The sequence below is a fragment of the Mustela nigripes genome, chromosome 12, assembly GCF_022355385.1.
Source record: "Mustela nigripes isolate SB6536 chromosome 12, MUSNIG.SB6536, whole genome shotgun sequence".
NCBI classification, from domain to species: domain Eukaryota; kingdom Metazoa; phylum Chordata; class Mammalia; order Carnivora; family Mustelidae; genus Mustela; species Mustela nigripes.
The window spans coordinates 97,821,130-97,840,946 of NC_081568.1; the positions used below are offsets into that span (position 1 = coordinate 97,821,130).

General features: G+C 40.2%; 1 protein-coding gene across 2 annotated transcripts in view; it reads left to right on the forward strand.

The window, feature by feature from the left end:
- PTCD2 (pentatricopeptide repeat domain 2) overlaps positions 1–16,226 on the forward strand; it is a 30,970-nt gene extending 14,744 nt beyond the window's left edge. Inside the window, exons 8-10 of one of the 2 annotated variants that reach the window (XM_059416641.1) lie at positions 3,322–3,396; positions 10,515–10,628; positions 15,288–16,226. In XM_059416641.1, coding sequence (XP_059272624.1) covers positions 3,322–3,396; positions 10,515–10,628; positions 15,288–15,512 — 414 coding nt within the window. In that variant the 3' untranslated portion in view covers positions 15,513–16,226. The remainder of the gene's footprint in view (positions 1–3,321; positions 3,397–10,514; positions 10,629–15,287) is intronic. The other variant, XM_059416642.1, reaches the window with a different exon arrangement.
- The last annotated feature ends 3,591 nt before the right edge of the window (positions 16,227–19,817 follow it).

Below are 19,817 nucleotides of genomic sequence, written 5' to 3' on the forward strand. Positions count from 1 at the left end.
ACGGTGTAAAAGAATAGTCGAGTTTCATTCTTCTACATATAGCTGTCTAGTTTTCCCAGCACCATTTATTGAAGAGACTTTTTTCCACTGTATATTTTTTCCTGTTTTGTCGAAGATTATTTGACCATAGAGTTGAGGGTCCATATCTGGGCTCTCTACTCTGTTCCACTGGTCTATGTGTCTGTTTTTATGCCAGACCATGCTGTCTTTGTGGTAAAGCTTGAAATCAGGTAACGTGATTAGCAAGACAGGAAACAACATTGATATGTACAGTTATGATATAACACTGATGCATTTATCCTTGTGAATCTGTCACTGTAGCATTATAAAGTGACTCTCATGGTCTTGTTTCAGGCTTCAACTCTGAATTTCCCTTGCCTAATGTTAATATCTCCCCCCACCCCCAGTTTTTGTTTGCCTCTTTGGTTTATTTAGGTTTGTATTTACCTCCTATACACATTTTCCTATCCTTTTATTTGCAGTCTTTCTGAATTGGTTTGTTTTTGTGTATTTCTGGTACACTGCATAGATTTGAACTTTGTTTCATGATACACTGCTAATCTTTCTTTTAACTTAACCTATCTAGGTAGACAGAGCATATTTCATCTTAGGTTTCAGTTATGCTTTGTTTTTATAACATTTAAAATTACTTATTTTGTTTGTTTTCTTTGTTTTGGTTTGTATTTTTGCTTTAGTGGTTACTCTAAAACCATAACTTGATTTAATATACTTAGTCCTCCGATTACCTTCACTTCACCTGTTAATTCCCTAATGTAAGTAATGCTGAATCTAGTATATTTCCTTTTTTCTCTCATTTTCCTTCTCCACTATCCAATTCTGGTTGATACATTACCTTTCATGGTACTCATTTTTCTCTTAAATGTGCTTGATTTGTCAGCTTTAAAATGCTATTTTTCTGACCCCATGTAATAAAGACAAGGCAGTAAGCATACTTTCTCTTACATTCTTTCTCCCTTTGTCTTCATTATCCAAGACTAGAACACTTGTGCTCCATTCTGTAACCATATTCCCCACATTTGTTTTAGTTTTATATATATTTAAATATATATTCTTACATATATTTAAATATATTCATATATTGAAAAATATTCATTTACTGTTGGTTTTCCAGTCATCCCTTTGTTGATTGAAATGTGTCTTCTAGTAAAGTGTCTTCCTTCTTCAGAGGGAGAGTGCTCCCCAAGTTCTTGGTATTTAAAATTATTTGCCTGGTATTTTTTTTTTCTTTTGTCTTGAACTGCATTTTGACCAGATATAAAATTTTGAGGTGACACTTGGTATTTTTGAGGTTTTTCTGTGCATTGCTCTTCTATCTTCTAGTAGAGAATATTGCTGTGGAGAAATCTGAGGCATGCCTGATTTTGTTTCCCTGCTTTTGAGTCATTTGATCTTATTTGTTTTTCTCATTACTGTCCTCTGTATCCATGGAAACATTTCTCTATTGGGGCTTCTTCATCTGCCAGTTATTTTCTGATATTGTTTCTTTTTCATTTTTATATCCCTTTTCTCACTCTTTTGTTCCTTCTAGTGTCTTTATATAGATTATGTGCTGGTGCATTTTTGAGTACTCGACATTGGAAACAAGTTTCTTGAACCAACCGCTTAGAGAAGATTCATGTCAGAAAGAGACCAGAGCCATGTTGCCATGCTCTAGACTAGTAGGAATTTTTATGTAATGCGTAGGCTTTATTTCTCCCTGGCTAATGGGAATAGGCATGGAGGCAGTTTTCAATGAAAAATCTCATTCTCTGACACTACCGTGGCAACAGATTGTTTCCTGCAAATACAGATCATTTGTTTAAATTTTTGGTTAGCTTCACCTTTGCCACAAGAAGTGTCCAAAGGACTTCTCATTACTAGTCCTAAATTCCATTACCATCACCGTAAATGGAATTCAGGTTTCATACTTCAGGGAATGCCCCTCACCTTTGAGAACCACTTGATGGGCTCTTGCTAAGACAGGCAGCAGTGGTCTCTGTTCACCACTTTGTCCAGACCTTACCCCTGTGCTCTGTCTCCTATGTTGTTGGCAGTGCGTCCATTTCTTCTGTGGTTTGAATTTTCTGCTCTCTTCTAGTGATGTCATAGTTGGAGTTTGCATTTTCATGGTTGGGAGTTTGCATATCTGCTTCTCCATCTTGTTTTCCTTCTCTCTCTTTTTTTTTTAAATCTTCCATTGGGATATGGAGAAATGCCACCTTTATGCCTCCATCTTAAAAACTGGAATGCAGGCAGATTATTAAAACATTCAGTAATCTTCAGCTTTGGAATGCATAGGTCACGGGATGAAAGGCAGAGCCTTGGGAATATAGTTGATGGCATTGTGCTAGCGCTGTATGGTGACAGGTGGCAGCTACCCTTGTGGTGAACATAGCATAATGTATAGAGTTGTTGAATCACTATGTTGTACACTTGAAACTATTACAACATTGTGTGTCAATTCTACTTCAATAAAAATTGTGTTTTGGAGGCATTTTTAAGTTCAGCAGGATGCCTGGGTGGCTCACTGGGTTAGGCCTTTGCCTTCGGCTCAGGTCATGGTTGCAGGGTCCTGGGATCAAGCCCCACATCGGGCTCTCTGCTCAGCAGGGAAGGCTGCTTCCTCCCTCTCTCTCTGCCTGCCTCTCTGTCTACTTGTGATCTCTCTGTCTGTGTCAAATAAATAAAATCTTAAAAAAAAAAAATTCAGTAAGATGCAACTGTAAGAAACATTTGATATAAGAAAGTTCATTTTCAATTACCAGAAAAACTTTTTCTTTGTGGACTTGAAAACCCCTGGGGCACTATGAACAGGAATATCCTACTATCATTTTTTTTTTAATTTTTAAAGATTTTATTTATTTGATAGAGGAGACCACATGCACAAGCAGGAGAGGGGCAGAGGGAAAGGGAAAAGCAGACTCCCTGCTAAGCAGGGAGCCCAATTTGGGGCTTGATCCAAGGACATTGGAGTCATAACCTGAACCGAAGGCAGATGCTTAATAGACTGAGCCACCCAGGCGCCCAGGAATATCTTGCTATCTTTAAACAGTCTTTATGTGGGACACCTGGGTGGCTCAGTGAGTTAAATTCTGCCTTTAGCTCAGGTCATGATCCTGGGATACTAGGATCAAGTCCTGCATTGGGCTCCCTGCTCAATGGGAGGACCTACTTCTGCCTCTGCCTGAGGCTACCCCGCTTGTGCGTGCTCTTTCTCTTTGTCAAATAAATAAATAAAGTCTTAAAAAAAATAAATAATCTTTATGATAGCAGTGGAATGTTCATATGACTTGGAGTATAACTTGTTTTTCTTTCTTCTAGAATAAGGTGGCGAAAGCAATATCCATTTTTTCCCAAATCATGAAGCAAGAAAACATACTGTGCACTAATTTAAATGTAAGTGACTTCTTTATTGTTTAAAGTAAAGCTTGGAAGGTGGTAAAATGATATCTAAATTTTTTTATATATGTATGTTGAATTTTGATGTAGCTAAATATAACACATGACTACAGAAGGCTGTAGATACAGAGAGGAAGGACTCTATTTTCTCTTGACTAAGACTTGAGAAAAATCTTTGTGCTAATTGCATCCGATTCATTTTACCAAACATAGGGATTTAGTATACCTATGGTGCATAAAATAGTTCTTGGCATGGTAAACACTTGGTATATGGTAGCTATTTTTATTCAATGTTGTCAGCCTGCCACAGCCCATCTGCCCCAGTAAGCAGTGAGTTATCCATACCTTCCTGGAGCAGTGAAAAAGACTGGGAGCCTCTTTGGTCATTAGAGACATCAATGACCACTGGCCTCAATCAGCCACCCCCTACTGAGGCCCTGTTTATGCTGAGTATACTTCTGCTATGGGCATTAAAAAAAAGTCCCTAACTTTCAAGAACTTAGTCTCGAAACGTTAAGGGGCCAAGGTGAGGAAAACATTGTCAAAAGAACAGAATTCTGTTCTATTATAAACTGTCCTAGTGTAAACTAGGATAAGGGCTCACAGCCAGTGCAGTGTTGCAGCATGGGGAGTGAAGGGCTGACCAGTGGGAACAGACTGAGCATATCTCAGGGAGGAATTGCTGAGCAGTCTGGAGGAGGACGGGGCCATGGGATTGGAGGGATGAGGGTGAAAGGGCCTTCTGTGTTGGGAGATGAGTTTTGCTGAGGGTTCCATTTAAAAGATTGTGAACTTTTAATCATAATCACTTCTTACTAGCCTTGAGCTCATCCTTAGCAAATTACTTAAACCCTATGTTCCCCATTTTCCTTTTATCTGAAATAGCAGTAGTAATGAATACATTACTCTCTTTTCCTTGAGAAAATTGAAAGAATAATGCATTTAAAGTAGTTAACATAGTACCGGCATATAATCAGTGTTCAGTGAATGCTTGGTGATACCAGTTTTATTTGTTTGAAATGAAGTGTGTTACATAAAGAAGAATATTTATATGTAACAAATCCTATAACCTAGTGAATAGGAATTCAGCATTACTCCAAGGTTCCATGGTTTTCATTTCTTCCACAGTGATTATCCTCAGATGTCACCCCCAGAACAGTGCCTAGATGACTTTCAAGAGAAAGACTAGTTGAGCCTTTATAGTAAACTTTGGACAATAAGGTTGCCAAGATGTCTGAGATAAGACTACCTTATATTTGATCTCACATTGACTTTTCAAACTCCTTTTATGTGTGGGAAGGATGAGCCTAGGCAACCAGATAGATGGACACAGTGATAGTGGTGACCCTGAAAAAAGGATGATTTTGAAAGGGAAGAGACTAAATACTAGAAAAGTATCCAAAAAGAGATCTTGCAGTTTTTAAAGTACGTGAGCCTCAAGGGGGGATGAATGTCAGAGCTGTCAGTGAAGAGCTCATTTATATAAAACTAGCAGTGGGTCTGATAGGAACTGACAAGTGCCACAAAAAAAAGTAAGAGGACCCCGAAGTGAGTTAGTAAGTCATCAGTGGTGAGGCAGAGGAATCATCAGAAAAAGACAGGGAAGAAATAGCACCAGTGTGTAGAAATCTAAGAGAGCTGACAGCCCTCCCTGTCAGAGCCTGCTGCAGACAGCCCCTATCCCAAGACTACATGCCTCTGCAGAAACTGCAGGTCAGAGCAGATGGATCAGCCTGAAAAGCTCACAGGCATGAGCAGATTTGGGAAGTCAAAGTGGTAGAGGTCCAAAGTCCAGAAGCTCACCTCGTTCTAGCCAACAGTATCAGTAAGCCAAACACGTTAGAAAGCCTGGCCTCCCAGTAGGTGCCATATGTGTTGTACCTTCTTCTCTGCTTCCTACTGGATTTGAACAGCTCTGGGTATCCAAGTGTATCATTGCTTCTGAGAGAGAGAGAGAGGCCTGCAAATGAACTCATTTCGTGATTGGGACAGAAGTAGAATTGTTAGCATTTCAGGTGGTTCATAGCATCCTGTGGGAAAGACATACCAGGGAATATGGTGAGAGGAGTGTTGTATGGGTCACTGGTAGCTTTTCTTAGAGTTGAAGTGAGCTTCTAGGGATCAATAAGGGTTGGTGGTGAGAAATTGAAGAGCTACAGATCAGCAGAGTTTTAATTTAATTTAGCTACTTAATATTCATTGGTTTGTTTTATATGATACTGTAAAAACAATATTTGGCCATATCATACATGTGGAAAATGGAGATTCAAAGGGTAATTAATCACCTAAGTTCTTAAAGCTAATTATGTAGCAGAGTCAGAGTTTTAACACAAAAATGTTTGACTACAAAGTCAAGGGTTTCCCTACCACTCGAGACCTACAGAGACAAGGGTGTGTCTTTTTCTAATCCAAGACTGGGATTAGCTGCACCTCCTGAATGATGAAAAGGACATAGGAGTGGATGTCAAAAAGCCAACTTGCCGGTACTACACGCATTCCTTGTCCCTGAGTTTAGATGCTTCAACCCTTGTAATCCTTGGCTATCTGTCACAGTGGTTATGAGAATCTAGTAATATTTGTTTTTCATATGAGAGAGTGCTTTGTTGGAAATAAAACATAGGCTGCCGAGAGTGAAGCTATCTGTTCGTATAGGAGAAATCCAGAGCACGGTGGGAATATGCTAATGAGCCCGAGCAGCAGGAGTAGCTCCTATTCTCTGAGAGCTAGAAAGGAAATGGAGGCACTTAAATCTGGTGGAATGAGCATGTTCTGGGCAAGCGCTATATAAGGAACCTTGAACTGATCTTGAATGTGAACCATCCCCTCCATGAATTGGGTCACAGAAGTATATGTTGTTCAGAAACTTAATTAAAGACCATTTTATTGTTTAAAAATGCTCACTTAGGAACTTTTTCCAAATGTCCAGTCTAAGTTGGTCATATTTCATGTAAATCTGTTTTGGCTTCCTTAGGGATATTGAAAAAGAGGTGGCTGCCATTCTAAGGCTTAATAATCTTTCAGATTCAGATTTCTGTTATTAGAGCAGGTTTTAAAAAACTGATTTAATGGGCCCTTGCTTCTCTAAGGCTGAGTCATCTACTTGGAATCCTTAAGGGCACTTTGTTAATTATTAAGAAACAGAAACCTGACAAATAGGCTGAGTAGAAAGTCTGTCAGTAGTAGCAGAAATAAATGAAGTTTTTTTTCTGATCTACTTTAAAAATTAATGTCTTATACTAAAATTTTTTCCTGCTGCCATTTGGAATTTGAACTCACCTCATTTTTTCCCCCCTCAACTTAATTTTCTTTTCATCAAAATTGCTTCTGCTGCCAATATGACCCAGAGGGCCTGATTTTCCATTTTCCCAGCTAATACTTGCTGCACACTGAATTGATTTAGCAGATGATCTCATTGAGGCACATGCATTTTGGCTCTGCTGTCTGAATTTAAACCCATCAATCTCAAAAGAACTATAGTCCTCTCTTTAGCAGTGTTGATCAATATCAAAGGATTAATTTTCACTTCTAAATATGTTTGAAAGTAGCCAAGACAACAGGGGGTAGCTTTCCACTGGTGCTATTTGAATTCTAATCATGTCTCTAGAAATAAGGCATGTCTCCAAATGGACACCCATTTTGGAATTGAATTACCTGGCAGGGGAATAGGCAGTTGGTTAGTTTTGCTGCTTTTGTCATTATTTGTCAACATGGATATATGTTTTAATGCCCCTTTCTCCAGTCACTAAGGTCACCCTAAAGTGAGAGCCCATGCTAGGAAGTCTCCTAGGCTTCATGGGATAGGCAAGGAGACAGAACTCATTTCTCATAAATCCCTTTGTGGCAGCATCTCGCCTGGAAGTTAAGAATTGCATTTTAGTTGAGAGCAGTGTAGACTTGAGAAAAATAAGAGTCTATACAAATGAACAGCTTTGTTTTTCTTCCATGTAGAAAACCAGAGATGGTCAGTTTGGGTCTGGTGTGACATTTTAGGGTAACATCAGAAACCCAGCCTCTTTCTGTATTTTCACAGCATCGTCCTGAGCATATGATTTCCATCCATTACACCTATTCCAGCAAGAAGTGGGAAGAATGGATGTCTCCATGAATGGATGGATGTCTCTTTCCATTCATGTCTCCATGTCATCCGTGGAGACAATGGGTGTCTCACCCAGCCACTTGTACTTACATGTTATTGGCAAGAACGTAATCCTGTTGACCATACCTAGTAGCAAAGAAACCTGAGAAATAGAGTCTTTGAGTTTGGTACATGGCAGCATCAGCTGAAGTTAGGGAGTTCTGTTAATCAAAAAAAGCGGGGAGGGGGATGGATATTATTTAGAAAACTAGCAATCCCTACTCCACTATGGTGTTCTACTTCAAATATAGCAGACTTGAAAAGGAAAAGATGAAATGCAAATTACTGCTTGGTCAGGGCCTCTCTTCCCTTTTTTGGTCAAAGACATCCAATGATTTGTGAACATTTCTTAGGGTTTCAGAAAATCAGAGGGGCAGGAAGTGTCCTTCTGTAGTTGTTTGAATAGTTTCTCCTAACTAAATTCCCCCTATTCCTTGCTAATTTTCTCAGCCTTTGTTTGGAATTTGTAAGATTAAAGCAGTGTTTGGAATTTGTAAGATTAAAGCAGATCTAGTTTACCTTAACCATAACCTAAGGTTTCAGTTGAGACAGGCTCTCCTAGCTTTACATTTTTTCTTGGCTTTTTATCAGTAACTGCCTCATCTCTATTGCTCTTCATCAGTATATTTCGAGGAATTGAACTTGACTTTTGAAATCCCTTCTGAGTCAGAGATAGTTGCTGGAGGCAGGGAGAAAAATTGGGAAAACTTAAGAAGAGATGTTGAAATCTTCCAGGAGCACATCATTAATAGTTTCTAGTGTGGAGCTCTAGGAGACTTGTCTGTGTAAATTGCTGGGGGACCTCAGCTCTTCTCATTCATTATTGTTGAGGGTCTACTAGGTGCCAGGCACTAGAGACATAAGATGTAACAAGGTCGACTTCTCCTTGCCCTCAATAGGATAGCTGCCAACCCAGTCAGCTGGTTTTTATTAACAAGACTTTGAAGTACTATTAGTAAGAGATTTTATCCTACTTTTAAGCTAAGAAGTTAATCTTCCGTAGTTTGTGATACAGTAGAGTTCACAAGTCACGGAGAGGTGAAGTGAAGTTTATTAATTAGAGCAGTGGTAGTAGCTACAACATTTGCATTTTGCATTAGTTTCTTAAATCCAATTTCCATAGGGTGACATGAGGTCTGTATTCCTTTTATACGTACAGGAGGTTATAGTTTAAGAGAGGAGTCTTGAATTTGGAGAACTCGGATCTCTCAAAATGGGCAATAAGCATGCCTGCCCTTTTGTCTGCCGTGTATGTCTTTCCAAGGTGTTGGTTATATGCATATCCTTGAAAAGATAGCCTGGAACAAAGGCAGTATTGGAAAAATAATCTGGAACAAAAGCTTCTGCTTGAATGTGAGAAATCTGTGGAGTGCTGCCTCCTAATGAAAGGTGTGCTTATGATTTTGCCTTTGCTTTAGAACACTGGACATACATTGGGTTCTTTGGATTTAGTCTACTTGGAATCTTTTCATTCTGTTCTTTGGGACCAAAGATAGTCAAACTTAAATTGTTATAAAATGGGCTATAGAAAGAACTTAACTGGTTTGCTATAAAAAAGAAGGAATAGCTCTTCCAAAACACTACTTTTCCAAAGCATCAAGAGCCTTTAAAATGGTTACATCCTTTGACTTTGTAGTTTCACTTCTAGGAAAATCAAGTCTTAGAAGTTAACAAGATTTTTTAAAATATATGCACATTTATCAATATATCGAAGAGTGGTATTGCTTAATGAATCATTGTATGTATATGATGGATTGCTATGCATTCATTATTAAAAATGAGGTATTCTATAATTTGCTAATGAGAAATAATAATTATATAACAATTGACAGGAAGCAGCATCAGATCAGAGGAAAATTATAATTTCATGTCCAAATAAATTAAACATGAAATTATAATTTCATCTCCAAATATATTAAACAGCAGATAACATTAGTTGGGGAATTCTGGCTTATTCTTGTTTTCTTTAACCCTTTCTGTATTTTTCAAATTGTACTAGCGAATGTTGGTAATGAAAAGGGGAAATGTGGGCTGTTGTATTTTTTTTTAAGATTTTATTCACTTATTTTAGAGAGAGAGAGAACATTAGAGAGAGAAAGCACGAGGGGGTGAGGGTCAGAGGGAGAAACAGACCCCCTTTTAAGCAGGGAGCCTGGTATGGGACTCTATCCTGAGACTCCAGGATCATGACCTGAGCCGAAGGCAGACACTTAACCATCTGGGCCACCCAGGTGCCTGGGAAATTTTTCTTTTCTTAATCGTGTCTATCTGATGGAAGGTAGTTAGTGGTATCATTTTAAAAGCCAAGTACGGTACCCAGTTTTGAAAGTTTCTTAATGGCTGCAGTGTAAATAGGAGTACCTCATTAAGCCTTGAACCAGCTTCTACTTTATACCTCCAGCAACTGATTTGCCTGCAACTTCCTAATGTAAATAAGTAAACAAAGGTAAAGGTTTCTTTTGCCCCAGAGTCAGTCTTACAAGATTGTGTGATTGTCTTCTCCTCTGAATCTAGAAGAACTAGGGAGGAAGAAACTGTTAATAATGTTTGAGTACCTCTTGTGTGCTGGCATTTTATTTGATGTTCACAGTAACTCAAATGTGAGATGTAAACCTATTTTCCTAATTTTACAAATACAGAAGTTGTAAGAGATTAAATATATAACCATTCATGTAGCATATTAAATATATGACCATTCATGCCAGGATTCCAGCCCAAATGTGCCAGACTCCACAATCCCTATTTTCTGCAATACTACCTTTAAGCAAGTTTTGAAGTTGAGATGTTTTGATTAGCTATTGGAAAATAAGTTTTGGCTGGTAGACATATATTTGAAGTATTTTTCAACTTGTGCAGGGTTATGAATTAGGAAATAGCATGAAAGCAGGTAGATGCCTCTAAATGTAAGCTGGTGTAACAGAGTACTTATCTCATTGTTGAGCCCTGGCTCAGTCTTGATTTTGTTTGTTTTTGTATTCAGATTTTGATTCATATCCAGGCAAATATGTTGAAAACCCTCATAGAGATACTAAAGGATGCAGCAGAAGGAAGTTTATCAAAATTTGTGAGAAGACAAGAGTTCTCAGAAGAAGTGGTGAGTATGTGATTGCTGCAGAAATCATTTAAAGGTGAAAGGGCTCTCATTAAAATGTGCACTTGCTGTCTTCATTCTCCAGGCTGCCACCTTAAAGAGTGTCAAATATGGCAATACCTGTCTTCTTCCTATTATAAGACTTCTGAGTTTGGGTGCAACGATATTTTTCTTGCAACAGAAAATACCCTCTGAAATTCTAGGAAAACCTTTGTCCTTTTACTTTTTTCTCACCATCTTGCTCCCCACCCCAACTTCCCACACAGACTGTTTTCCTGGATACTGCTCCCCTTTTCGCTTTACTTTCTCCTCAAGCCTCCAGTGCCTTCTCCCCACTCCCCTACCCCTGCTTCCTGTTTCCTGGAGGAAATGGAAGCAATCCACAGAGAATGCTGCTGCAGGGACAACCTCTTCCCGTCCTGCTGAGCCTGTGGTGACCATCCACACCTCTCTAGAGCAGGCTCCCCCATTGAGCCCTGGAGCCCATCCCTCTTACCCACTGCAGGGCATCAGTTCAAAAGATGTCTTACTCTCTTTTGAGCATCATTAATATCCCCTCCCCTGTGGATCTTTCTTATCAGCGAACAATCAGTTACAGTATTTCTCATCCTAAAAAAAAAAGGTCTTGGGGACCTGGGCTGCTCAGTCAGTTAAATGTCTGCCTTTGGCTCAGATCTTTGGGCTCCTCACTCCTCAGGGAGCCTGCTTCTCCCTTGGCCTCTGCTGTTTGTGCTCTCTCACTTGCTCTCTCTCAAATAAAAAAGTCATTAACAAAAAAGTCTTCCCTATTTAAACAAAAGACAAGACATGCTGTGTGTTGAGATAGGAAGACTCAACCCCATCAAATCAGTTCTTCCCAAGTGATTGTGATTATGTAACCTCCTAATAAAAGTGCCATTAGGTTTTTTTCTCTAGTTAAGTTTTACTAGAAAGAACAAACTAACAAGATTCTAGTACCAGAAGAGGTACTAGACCTGCCACATATCAAAACATATTAAAGTTTGTATAATTAGAACTGTGGTTTTAGGTACTAAATAGGCCAGCTAATGGAACTGTATAAATGTTTCTGCAAAACTGTAAAACAAAATTAAATAAAAATGGTAAGCAATTTCCAAAAATTGAAAGCAAAGGGAAGTGAATGAACCCATGTCTCACACTGATGGCAAGCACACAAAGAGGACAGGTTGCCTGGGTGGCTCAGTGGGTTAAGCATCTCCCTTCAGCTCAGGTCATGATCCCAGGGTCCTAGGATCAAGCACCACATTGGGGCTCCTGAGCAAGAAGCCCACTTCTCCCTCTTCCTCTGCCTGCTGCTCCCCCTGCTTGTGCGTTCGTTCACTCTCCTCTCTGATAAATAAAATCTTTAAAAAAAGGGAGGGGGACAACAAAGAAGAGTTACTGTAAGTCATTTGAAATTTATTAATTTGTACATATATAGCTAAAGGGAAAAAACTGTAAAGAAATCATAAATTACTGGCAGCGATCAGTTTGTTAGTAATGATACTTGTGTTGTCATTTTGACTTATGAAGGGGCCTATTGCTAGCTTCTTCCTCCCTCCCTTGGCTTTTGATAGTACAGGTCCCTGCTCGAGTCTGAGATAGCAGGGTTGGTGGTAAAGTGCAGCTGGCTCCTTTCTCCCCGTCTGCCACACTGTTGCCCTCCCAGCCCCTTTGCGTTTCCACACTTTCACCCAAACTCTTCTTCCTGCTGGCAAAGGTTGCTTGTCAGGAAACTGTCAGGGTTCAGTTAATTTAAAGCTCATTCCTATTATAATTCTTAGCTTTCTGGAGGTGGTGGTCCACCCAAGCCCTTTTGGAGTATGTTGTAAAAAGGTAGGGGAACTGGAATATATACAGGTTTTAGGGGCACCTGGGTGGCTCAGTGGGTTAAAGCCTCTGCCTTTGGCTCAGGTCATGATCCCAGGGTCCTGGGATCGAGCCCCGCATCAGGCTCTCTGCTCAGCAGGGAGCCTGCCCCCCCCCCCCCCCCCCTAACTCTCTGCCTACTTGTGATCTCTCAGTCAAATAAATAAGTAAAATCTTTTAAAAAATAAAAAAAAAACAACAGGTTTTAAAGTGCACAATTGTGTACATCCATTACTGACACACTTTAGTTTTCTCAATAGCACTGATGTGAATCACTCTACTTAGACCTGGTCCATCCATATGTTGTCCCAATTACATGACTTAAGCATCCAAACTCCATATTGAAAAATACGGGTTTTTTTTTTTTTTTTAAAGATTTTATTTATTTATCAGAGAGAGAGAGGGGGAGAGAGCGAACACAGGCAGACAGAATGGCAGGCAGAGGCAGAGGGAGAAGCAGGCTCCCCGCCGAGCAAGGAGCCCGATGTGGGACTCGATCCCAGGACGCTGGGATCATGACCTGAGCTGAAGGCAGCTGCTTAACCAACTGAGCCACCCAGGCGTCCCGAAAAATACGGGTTTTTATCTGATATTTTTTCCCCCAAAGTCTGTAAGACTGATCTACTTCAAAATCTCCACCTCTCATTGCGTGTGTTTGCTGGCTATTGTGGGGCGGTGCAGGGAACTGCTATCGAGAAATAAGGGACTGCTCTGACTCCAGCAGCCTTTGAGCCAGCTCAGAGTATGCCTGTCAGACAGTAGGTGCAGAGGGTCCTCTGTAACACTTGTGTCATACAGATGCGCTGTGGGGTGTTGATACCAGCAGTTGTTAAAGACGTCTCATGTGTGGAGATCAGGTGCTGGTATACCACCAGTGGAATTTGGAGAGTTATTGATATTCTTAATTACTATGACTAAAACCACTCCAAACATGAGCTGTTGCTTCATTGATTTCTTTTTTGAAACTAAACTAACAATGAAGTACAATCTCTTTTCTGCTTAAACCATAGAATGGTTCTAATGACACCATTTGATATTTGTGAGAGAGAACTGATGTGGTCTATGCATTTAGAGCAAAGTTATCTCTAGCTGGGTATATTTACTTGGCTGCTTTGGGAAACCATATGCTTCACTTCAAGTCATTTTACCTACGACATGAGGAAGGGAATAAAGAAGCTATTCTTTTTAAGAACATAATAAAGTGCTATAAAACTTCTTACCTAAAGGTTCAGTGGGGAGCCCTTGTTTGAAAGAAAGGTATGCCAGCAGCAAATAAGGTTATGATATATTTAGAAGATGACCAGAGGATTTCTTAGGGACCTGGAATACAAGTAACTTTCATCAGAAAATGTTTACTTGGGGGCGCCTAGGTGACTCACTCGCTAAGCGTCTGCCTTGATCAGGTCATGATCCCAGGTCCTGAGATTGAGCCTCACAGTGGACTCCCTGCTCACTGGGAAGCCTGCTTCTCCCTCTCCCACTCCTCCTGCTTATGTTTCCCTTCTCGCTGTCTTACTCTCTCTGTCAAATAAATCTTTAAAAAAAAAAGAGGGGGGGGGGGAGAAAGAAAGAAATGTTAGGCTTTATCATTCCTTTTTAAAGGGAAGTTTTTTGTTTTTTGTTTTTTAGATTTATTTATTTTTTAGAGGGAGAGAGAGTGTGTGTGTGTGTGTGTGCACAAGTTGGGGGAGGGACAGAAAGAGAGAGAGCTGACTCACCCTGAGTAGGGAGCCTGATGTAGGGCTCCATCTCACTTCCCAGAGATCATGACCTGAGCCAAAATCAAGAGTAGGATGCTTTACCATGGGTTGTATCATTAATAAGGATTGAACTAAGTAAATGTTGATTTTGTTTACAAAGTAGCTCTGCATTATAATTTAGACCTCACCTATTTTTATAGAATTAAATAGCATTTATACACTTGTGACTCTGATATTTATACTTTTGGTCTAAATATTTATACTTTTTATACTTTTGGTCTCTTCCTTGCATTATATTGGTATATATCTAACAGTCCCTTGACTTGCCTATTTAGACCTTTCACAGGCATCTCACCCATGTCCAAAACAGAACTCTTGATTTGTTCCCCCTCCAAATCTGGTCCTCCCATCTTCCCCATCTTTGTTAATGACCTCACCCATCACCAATTTGTTAAAGCCAAATTGGGAAGATATCTTTGATTCTTCCCTTTTCCTGGCATCTTCAACAATAAATCCTTTCAGTTGAACCTCCCAAATATACTTGTTATACATCTATTTCTCCATCTTTTGTATACATTTTCCAGTTTAGACTGTCATCCTCTCTCATCTGGACTATGATACTGGCCTCCCAATTAGCCTTCACCCTCCATGTCTCTACACAGCCATTTAAACCTAAATCAGATCATGTCCCAATTTGGACCTTCTGGTGGCTTCTGGAATGAATTCCAGAAAAGTTATACCATGTGCTATAAATCTTCACATAATTTGGCCCCACCTCCCTCTCTGATTGTCAAATTGGGCAAACTTTGTTTCCACTGCTATTTGACTCTTTATCCTATTATGTTTCATTGTATATTATGTACCATTTGAACACCCTTTTTATGAGATATTAGGAATGATTTTCAGGTACTAATTCTGAATTTTGTGTATAGCTTGTGGAATCCATTCACACTTCTGTGTGCCCTGGTACACTGGTTTTCATCATATAGGTATACACCGTACATTTTTATGCATTTGTATCTCTGCTTCTTGGAGGATAAGAAGAACAAAGAAGAAATCTTGCAGACATATAATGATCTGCTTTTCTTTATCCCAGCTGGCCAAAGCGAGGGAAAAAATGAAGGATGTGCCTGCCCTTCTAGCCCGATTTGATGAGATCTATGGGAAACTGCATGTAAATGGCCAGGTCACCACTTACACGTTGGATACTCTGCTCTGCCACACCCCTGGGGACAGGAAATCCCACATGATGCTGTTAAACAAGAGGACAGTCAGCCATCGGACCTTCCAGCCGCTCAATCAGTCCCTGTGGGCAGAGTAACACTTGGTTTAAACCTCCCATGGGTCTGAGCTAGAAGGGGCCTGCTTTTAGTGAGTCAATGGCTTCCTAAGAAATCAGGCATTGTACACCAGTGGATGGCATATTAACAAGCACTTGGTCTTCTTAAACTTCTGAGTGCATTGAGGACTGGTATGCTGACTGAAGAAGTTAATGTTGTATTGCTGTGAAGATCTAAATACAATCAAGCAGAAAGTTCTGTTCCTTCAGGAAGGATACTTCCCCTGTGTAAACCTCTGAGGATCTGTGAAGGAACATGGCTGTAGTCTGCAGTCCAGCTCTGGTACCAAAGTAGAACCCAGTAAGCCTCAGTGGGAAGGAATTCACCTTAGGTGGTCAGCTTCAGTGAATTTTCAGGGGAATAATTACTTGCAGATTATTCCCTTAATGAGTTCAGGACGTCTAAAACCTATCATGCCACACTGGGCAATAACCCAGGATTTTCTCATGGCTTCTGTCATCCTTTATCTGTGACCTAAAATAAGATACTTATATGGACTTGAAATTTCCACTTAAGGTTCAGTAGTGTCAAATTTTCTCAAAAACAAGAGAAATAAAATGTTCTTGAGAAAACATCTTGAGGTCGTTTTGTTTTCTCTGCAGCACAAACTAACCGAGAACTGGTAGGTAAACTAAAATTTAGATGGTTACCACTGTGGTTATGGACAGGCCATGTGCTTTTCAAAATAAGTGCCAATAAATACCCCATAATGCTATCTGTATTGTTTTGTTTTTTATGTGGATCATAAATGTTTGGTTCTACAATTGTCATGTTAATGATCTTCTCTTTTCTCTTGGCATACTTTATTTTGTTTGTGAAAAGAAACGTGCCTTGACAGCAGGTTAATGCTTCCTCATCTTGGTCTGTCAAATGATGGTTTGAAACACAGCACTGTGCTGTGTTTTGTGAGTTGTGCCTTTTGTTTCTAAAGGCCCACCTGATGTCCAACCCTCCCATTTGTCGTCTTAGTGTTCTGTACACTCTTTCTTCAGTGTTGTTTCAAAAACTAAGGTTTACTTTTAACTTGATTGTTTTTCGGAGTCAAGAATTGTTCACAGAATCAGCAATTTTAGAGTAGGAGGAATGGTCTGAATCTCCTCATTGAATTCCATCATCTTTCAGGTGAAGGAAATGACTGGTGCAAATTGGTAGAACTAGTTAGAGGTGAAGCTGAGATGAAAATCCAGCTTCCTAGTCCAGTACCCTTCCCAAGAGAGCATGTTCTGTCTCTTTAAAGAGAGAATACTAGGAAAGGGCTCCCATTTATTGGGTGGCTTAGTGTGTGGCCACCGACTCCCTTCACTCTCCTCATTTGTTGAATGGGGTAATCAGAACCACCTCATAGGCCTGCTGGAGAATGGAATGAGATAATAAATGTAAAGCAAGCAGAACCATGGGTTGTACAGAGTAAGTGCTACTAAATGCTAACTATTGTTATTATTGTCAGTAGCATTCAGAATGTGAGTACCTAGTTGAAGAATCCTATAACAAATGCATTCTTCCTTCTGCTTATGCTCTGTGAAGACTTAGCCCCTTCTAAGGAACATTCTGTGCCTTTAGAAAATCTTAATTGTATTTTTTTGTGTCCGGTGTTTGCAGAAAAAGGTATTTGGATTTCTCTACCTTCGAAGTCTGAGGGAATAATAGGGCGTGCTTCCTGTCCCCCAACTTATCTTTTATCTTCTCTGGCGTTCGCAAAGAGTAGTTGAATGGCTATTATGCCCTGTATGACTGTGGCCCTGGTTGTTAGCTAACAACCATTCATTAGTTTAAAAAAAAATAAATGTGAGCAATAAATAGCAGTCATGACCTTCCAAAGCCCTGCTGCTCTGAACAGCCAGTGACTATGGTGGCTCTGCTGCTGGTAAAAGCTGGGCTCTTCGACCTCTTCCCATAAGTTACGCTGAAGGGCAAGAGTACAGAGGGAGCTAATGAGCCTCATGTTTACTCCAAAAATTAATAGATGATTCTAAAGGCTAAAGAACCATCAAAGAAAAAGTTTGCTTAGTCTATAGTGAGCATTTCATTCTTCAAAATTTCATAATTTCTTTGAAAAATGGTGTTTTTTTGCAATCGATAATTTGCCTAAAGCATGTACTTATTCTGTTAATGAGAATATTTGGACAGAACATCTTATTCCCCAACTCTATTACATGCCTTTGTAGATTGTTTCATTTATTATAAAAATGTCTGCTGCTTCAAAGTCCAAAAGTCACCGTGATTGAGTCCAGCACAGTATGAGAAGGAGACAAAAAGATACCTCCTTTGTTAGGTGTTACCAGGAGAGTGTTCTGGTTCTCTCTTTTCATGTCTGAAACATGCTAGTTAAAACACCAGTCGTTTTTTTCATTATGGTTAGAATTGACTGGCTCGGCCAAGCAGTGCTTACTCAGTGTCTCAGGTGGTTCTTAGTCACTTGATGGCTAGGATTAGAGTCACCACAGAGGCTTCCTCACTTAGTATTTATGGCAGCTGATGGTGGGCCCTCAGCTGAGACTGGGGTCAGAACATTTACGTGTCGCTCCCTGACAGCACAGTGGCTCAGTACTAGGGAGTGTCTCAAGAGGACCAGGCAGAAGCTGTTGTCACCTTTTACGACCTGGTTTCAGAGGTTCCATGGCAGCACTTCCACTCAAATCACAGGCCTGTCCAGATTCAAAGGGAGGGAGCATTCATTCCAGCTTCCATTGGTGGAAATGTCAAGGAAATACTGACATGCTTTAAACTATCAGAGACTTTTTTCCAGCAAGCTCTCTGAACTTCTTTCCCATTGCTACTTCTCTAATTAAAGCAACCATCCTCAGTCCTTTCAGCTGTCTTTACTACAACCGGTGAGATTTCCAAAACAAACTTGTCCTTTTCTGTTTAAAACATTCTGAGGGCTCTTCACTCCCCTCTGGATAAAGCTGTCTCTTTAATGTAGTTTTAGAAGGTTCTTCATAACCTGGCCCAGGTTTGCCTAGCCCACCCCATTCCTTGCTACTCCACACTTCTTCCCTCCTCAGGCCATAACTGAGGCATCTTGTTGTCTGAAAAGGCTTTCTTGAGCCCCCTGCTTGCTTAACTTCAGGTTAGGTGAGCTGCCTACATAACTTGTACTTCACGCATCCACACACTGACCATCCTCCTACCACTCTCTGTTCTTCACTAGATTTAGGTATCGTGTCTGTCTTGTTCTCCACTGTCAGCCCCATACCTAGCCCGGTAGGGATCATAGGAGAGGATGAGTACTCATTTAACTCACTAATTCATTTTGTTAGCTATTGGTTGTCATCATAAGCCCCTGTGAAGAGTGTTTTCTCTCCGATGCCTTCCGCTCAGTCCCAGGCATTTAGACCTGATCCCAAGCTTTTGCTCAGCCATTATGTATCCTTTCCTCCTCCCACCTAAAATGCCCTCCCTTGGGGCACCTGGGTGGCTCAGTGGGTTAAAACCTCTGCCTTCGGCTCAGGTCATGGTCCCGGGGTCGACCCCCGCATCGGGCTCTCTGCTCAGTGGGGAGCCTGCTCCCCCCTCTCTCTCTCTGCCTGCCTCTCTGCCTACTTGTGATCTCTGTCTGTCAAATAAGTAAATAAAATCTTTAAATAAAATAAAATGCCCTCCCTCTTTATCCATCCTTTTCTGCCCATTTTTCAAGATCTAACTCACGTGTCACCTCTTCGAGCAGGCATTTCAAGCTGTAGAACTCTTATGGTTTCTCCACTTCTTCACCAAATCAATATTAAGCAGCTACAAAGGACAGGGCACTATGAAAGGCTCTTAAGATGCCACAGGGAAAAGACCTCCCTTTCCTAAAGCAGAACACTTTTAGACTGCCGTGTTGAACTTAAAGACCTTCGGCCTAGTCATTTGCTCTTTGCTTCGGTAAGTAGTACTCCTTACAGAGTGATCAAAATCCTCCTGAAGAATAGACTCTGGTGAAATAGACAGATCCTGGGCAATTTGGGCTGACATTTTTGTTGACAGTGATCCAAGGAATTAATACAAAATTGAACTAATTCCTAAGGACTATTACTGAGAAAATGTAATGGAGAGGTTAGGATTCATCTGCTACAATTCAAGCAGGCAAAATTACAGCTTTCTCTATTTCTTTGCAAGCAAATAAAAACTTCTTAGGCACTCTCTACTCCTGTTGAGAACCTCAGAGAGGAATTCATGGGGAACTTGATCTTGCTTAAAGGATATTTTAAGCTTTGATTTTTTTTTTTTTTTCTTTAGGCAAATCTTTGCTTTCTGGATATGTTCCTTTCACCTCTTGTTTTGATAGCCATGATGACAGCTCAGTA